The following is a 6,000-nucleotide window of genomic DNA, read 5'->3' on the forward strand; positions in this document are numbered from 1 at the left end:
CTGCTCTAAATTACACAAATGTGCTTGGTGTCTTCATGTTTTTGGTATTTATTTGTTGTACTACTGTTTTGTGATTAACTTTTACCTCCATTAACCCTTTGACTTTTTCCTATGTCTCTCACTCTGTATATTATTATTAACAGCAGAAATTGTTTCAATGTGTATACTGGACTTTTATCTTCATACCACCCTGATTCTGTGAAAGAGTCTCATCTTATTGTGCACTCATGAGAAAATGTAGTAGACTATAAGTATACATGAAATTAAGAAAGTATACTAAGTATACTACGTTTACTCAAGAGTGGCATTTTAACAGGGGCTACAGAAGTGGACTTAAAAATGATTTTAATTACAGTCCAGCACCTTTCTTAGGTGTGAATATTTCCAGGACAAGGTTGGAAATGTCTAGAATTTTAAGTATAGCTAAATAACCGGAATGCATTGTTATGCTCTGAAGCAGCCCGGGTTCTCAATTATTCAGAATCTCTCCATCTGTCCATCAGCAGATCTCAGATCTTTGAGCTGAGCAACACAGGGGGTCTGTTATGTGTAGAGGCTGGTGTAAAACAGGAAGATCTGCATGAAATCCTCATAATCCTGAGACTTTCAGGTCTGTTCAATTGAAAAATGTATCCAGGGGTCCATTCACTATTTATTAGACCTTGACAGAGGGTGTACACATTTCAATGCATTTCCTTTGTACCTTGAAGATCGCCTGTCCATTCTTTCTGTTTGGAGCTGTTCTGACTCTCTGTGCTTAAGAATACAGTATTTGTGTCAGGTGTAACCCTGTAACAGATCAAATATTATATCAGTTTGGGAAAAAGTGTTAATGGTAAATTGCTTTTTTATTATCTGAACATGCTTATTGTCAAAAAACTGGACAGTAGAATCCTCCTCTGTGTGATAATCTATTAACATAGTTAACACGTGATAATAACCTTCTCCGTCTTAATCAATCTTGCTGCTGAGAAGAGGTCACATTTAATGAGATCATTAGATTTACTATTGTAAAATTGTAAATACTATTGTACTATTTTTTAAGGACTTGTATCCAGCACGGCAAACAACATACCATGGAGCTAAAATCCTGCCCCCCAAAACCAGTCATGTTGATCAAAATTGGGTCAGAAACAGCCTCAGTTCAAACATTGTATACCTGGCCTTAGAGAGCTGTTATTCTAATAATGTGTTTGTCAGGAGGCTTCTTTGCTTGTTTTAGGTTGACCAAAAGTTAGTTTGAGACAGCATTTCTAATATGGCAACCACCATCAATGGGCTTCAAAAGTCTGCTTCAGAAACCAATGGGTGACGTCACTGAGGCTACCTCAATATTTAATACAGTTTCTGCTTGTACTAAGAAGCTTCCAGGTGGAGAAAATGTGCAAGGGTGAGTCTGCCTCCAAGTTTTGTCAAGGTTGAATGAAAATGTCTGAATTACAACTTGAGTATGTGAGCAAAGTTGGGTAACAAGCCATTCTCCAAAGTTTTGGTTTGAAACTTTGACAAGAACTTCTTCCCGGAGTATAATGAGACAAAGGTATTGATACTTAGTTATACTCTTGGTTAAGGCCTAAGAATGAGCAAACCCTTTTACCTTTTGCATTTCAGTAAAGAGTTAAAGCTGTCAAGTGTGATGTTGTTTTATCAACCTTGGACATAAGCTCCACTCACTGTTGTGAGGAAATTTCAATTATGCCACATTAATTGTTGCTTAAAAAAGTTTAACTATAGAGGGACACTTGAAATATTCATTGTTTGATAAGCAACAAACAAATCAAAATACAATATGAACCTCTATCCATTGACAATTTTTTCCATAGCCAGTATAAATTGTGCAACTATCTGGTATAACAGTGTTAACTCTTCCTAAATTTAAAGATCAACCAAAAAAGCCCCCTTTTACAAATAAACCTCACTAACATATTTTTTAAGGACAAAATGAAAATCTTGGATGGTTAGGTAACAAATACTTAATACAAAATTTGTTAGAAAGAAATGGAGCTGGCTGTTACCAATTCTGTCTTTTCTCTCCTCCTCACATTCACAGAATTACACATCCAATTGGACACTAAGTAATTGTTCATACTCATGATTAGAGAATGTCATTAATTTAGTTTGATGTACTTTAGAAACATTACAAAAGGATTTTTGCCCTTGGCATATTGTTCCAAATGAAAAGGCGGGCAACACAATGATAGAGTAGCACTATGGGTACAGATGGGAGAATAGACAAAGGAGAAAGGTCTGATCACTCATAAATACTTGTAATTTGGCTAAAGGTTTACAAGAGACGGGGGAGGGGAGGGATTCTGAAACTAATTATGTTTGAGATGTTCATTGTGTGTGGACCATTGTTTTCAGAGGGTCTACCATCATATTGCAGCTGTACTCTCTCTGGTCTTTATTTTTTCATGCTCTTTGGCCTCATGTCTAATTTTGGCGTGCAGTACATTTCTGATCATGTGTTTTTGTTGTTTCTGTTGTGTGCTTGCTCCAGTTTTACAGATGTTTCCAAGCCCTGCTGAGCTGTGAGGCTCCTCGACGAGGCTCCAGCGTAAAAAGCTCCTCCAAGGTCGTCGTCAAGGCCACGAGGGGCGTGGCAGTCACTGGCCCCCGACGTACTAACGACTTTCTATTTATGGTAGCCTCTCTGGGTCAACCGGCCACCACCATGCCCCAACTGGGACCCGCATATGAACCCACCATTGATGTCACCAGACCCCCCTCCTCAGACATCAACAAACCTGTCGTAGTATCGCTAGTGGCCCACTTTGATGGCTGATGAAGGCATCAGCTATGAAACCTCAAAGTCCCCTGCCCGGAAATCATTAATAATGAGAGAGGCGGTGTTACTGTGGCTTGGAGAGAAGCAGCCTGCCAGTCCAGGTGGATTTAATGCAGCTGTTGCATCAGCTCAGCCCTGGTTTGAAGAGATGATGGACCAGTAACAAAGGAACACTCTTGGACTGTCTTCTGGCAATATGTGCAGAAATCTGAGGCGGTTAGCCTGCAGAAGCTGGGAGTCTGTGTTATCTTCCATAAACACAGATAGCCATTGTTAGGTGGGGGTTATTTCTGTATGAGATGGACAATTATGAAATCGTGAAACAGACTGCGGATCATCTTAGATTTATTCAGCCATGGTCAGACAACACAGAAACACAACACACATGGCTGACAAAGTGCAGACCATCGCTGACCCATGCTGACCAAGATCTCACAATCATTGACAATCATTGACAAAGTGGCCATCATGGGCAAAATGGCAAAGTCTTCATCACACAGTGCTGCTTATATTCTGCTAGAAGGTACAGCCCACAAATTCCTTTCCATTTGGGTACATCACTATAAAACAATAAAGATGACATGACACTGATTTGTATACGTAACACATGTAGACTCTCTGTCTAGCAAACAGTTGCTGACAACATATAGTTGGCTCCTATCCATTTATAGATCTGCTACTACTTAGGTGCTTCACCCATATAAGGTTACAGCTTCACAGACCCAAAAGAAGAATTACTGTGAGATGGTTGACACAACTTAAAGATATGTCCACAAAATTATCAAGATGAATGAATCCCTGAAAATACGTACTAACAGCCATCTAGCTAGAAATAATCATTTTAAGAATGTTCTTTGGAAAAAGCACAGTCGGACTGTTACTTCAACAGTGGAGCATATATTTTTGGACAATGTCTTATGTTGAGCAGTCACTCGTAAAATGTCATTACTGAGAAGTGGTCAGAGTGCCAAAAGAGGGATAAGATGTATTTATGAGATGTATTTATGCATTTTTGTATTGACTGTAATTACAAATCTAGGTTAAAGAACACAATGTTTATTTGATGTTTGTATTTAATAGAAAAGATTAAGTCGTCATGGAAGGACAGATGAGAAAGCACGTTATGATTTTAGAGTATCAGTCTGTTTAGCTTTTAGACCAAGCCACTGTTCTTTATTTAATTAACAACTCCTCTGTTTAAAATGTTTTCATGGCTTCATATTGAGTGTTTTTGTACAAGTGGCTTGATAGACATGTAGCATAGCAGCCTAGCAACATAAAAGTATTTTCAAAGTTTAGTGACTTTGAGTGCAAAGAAATAGGTGCATGTTGGAGATTACTGTTTGGTTCTTTAAATATAGACACGTGCATATGCCTACTATTGCAGTAATATGGAAATAAGGTTGGAGAAATACAGTATTTGTTCATGTTCAATGTGAAGCACTGAAAAAGATGTTTGGTATGTGCAACAATCCTGAGCATTTATGCCTCTAAACGGGTTTCATTTGTTGAATACAAGTAATTCCAGATGTAATAACAGCTGCAAAATCTTTTTTAGTGTCACGTTCTGTGTGTTTTTGTGACCACAACTCTGCCCAAACTTGAAAAACTGCTTGATCAGCAGCTGAAGGATGCAAAGGACAACTCAATTCTTCTCATTCTTAGATTTTTATTTTCTTGAAGATGGTTTTGGGTTTGATGGTTTCAATGGATGTAAAGAGAATGATGGAATATGAGGGAATCGAATAGGTTGATAACCTTCAAGATAAACAGAAAAGACATGCATTAGTCTCAAATCAATTCTAATAAACATTTTCTCTTAAAGCTTTCCTAAAGAATACATTTTCCCGTTACTTCGTTGTCAAACAAAGTTTCAACAAAATACATGAGCTTAAATTGGCATAACCAAAATTGTCCAACTTAAACTGCATTTTACTCACTAACTCAACCAAACAGTCATGGAGAAGCATGACCTCAACACATCATCCACATTCAAAGTTGTTTTTCCTACCAGTTGCATCTTCTGATTGATCAGGAGTTGTGGTCGTGCCCTGTTTCCAGGTGAGAGGGCCAACTGACCTACCTCCAAACATTTCATGCCATGCTTTGCCAGTGGGTGCGCAGGTGAATATGGTCCCTCTAGGAGCACTTTCCGGTTCCACCAACTTATTTTGCATGTGGTCGCCCTCTGCAGGTTTGGAGTGCATCAGAGTGTGAATGTGCTCTTGTGAATGAATTGGGATTTGACACCACATTTAGTATTGGATTTAATTCAAAACAAAATAAAGGGTGTCCTATGTGTTCAAAGAAGTTGGAGGTCACATGTCCTTTAAAGAAAAAATATGTCTGCGTTCTGGTTCAGCAGTCTTCTTTAAAGCAATGAAAATCAACTCTAACATGCAATTTATTTCTCTGCGTCTCTCAGATCATCACAAAGAAAATGAACCAAGGCAACTAATAACTTTAAGATGGACTACGTTTGTTCTGTATATATTCTTTGCCACATGCTTGTCTGCATCTTGTTCTATTATTTGATTACTGATTTGACACTTTAAACATTTGTGCAATATAAAATCAACTGTGGGGTTTCTGAGAGCAAAGCATCAATGCCATGTTGTCAGTGAATGTCCGGGCTATAGTTGGTGTAGCACTTTTCACTCCTGCATACAATTACAGTGTGTGCAATATTTTGTAAGTCATTTTAGCACAGTAGCTGTTTTCTATGTGCTGTCAAGACCTTGTATAAACTAATGTACATTAGTTGATACCAAAGCTCGGGAAATTGTAATACTTTCTGAGGGGTGCTGTTAAATAAAGTTTTTTGTATCTTAATTCATATAGTGTACTTGTAAGTAAATGAACTTGAGCTTGTTTAGTGCTTTTCTAGTCTACTACTACTTTGACAACACAGGTCACATCTACACATTCACACACTGATGGCAGAGGATGCTATAAAGAGTCAATCAGAAGAAGAAGATATTCTTTTTTAATCCCGCCAGGAGAAATTCAATTTTACTTTCAGTAATTGAGACATGCTACATACACAGGCTGAGCTGGTGGAGCGTTTTCTTGCTCAAGGGCACCTCGGCAGTGCTCAGGGAGTCAACCGGCACCTCTCCAGCTACCAGACCAATTTCCAAATTTGGTCTGCACCTGGACTTTAACCGACGACCCTCCGGTTTCCAACCCAAGTCCTTACAGACTGAGCTACT

At 38.5% G+C, this 6,000-nt stretch overlaps 1 protein-coding gene across 1 annotated transcript in view; it reads left to right on the top strand.

Moving 5' to 3' along the window:
- The window catches only part of LOC109997789 (vertebrate ancient opsin-like), a 67,826-nt gene extending 62,206 nt beyond the window's left edge, over nt 1-5,620 (top strand). Inside the window, exon 4 of the mRNA XM_020652398.3 lies at nt 2,501-5,620. Within this exon, the coding sequence (XP_020508054.1) occupies nt 2,501-2,785 (285 nt within the window). The 3' untranslated portion in view covers nt 2,786-5,620. The remainder of the gene's footprint in view (nt 1-2,500) is intronic.
- Nucleotides 5,621-6,000: the final 380 nt, after the last annotated feature.

This window comes from Labrus bergylta, chromosome 4 (genome assembly GCF_963930695.1).
Source record: "Labrus bergylta chromosome 4, fLabBer1.1, whole genome shotgun sequence".
Taxonomy (NCBI): Eukaryota; Metazoa; Chordata; class Actinopteri; order Labriformes; family Labridae; genus Labrus; species Labrus bergylta.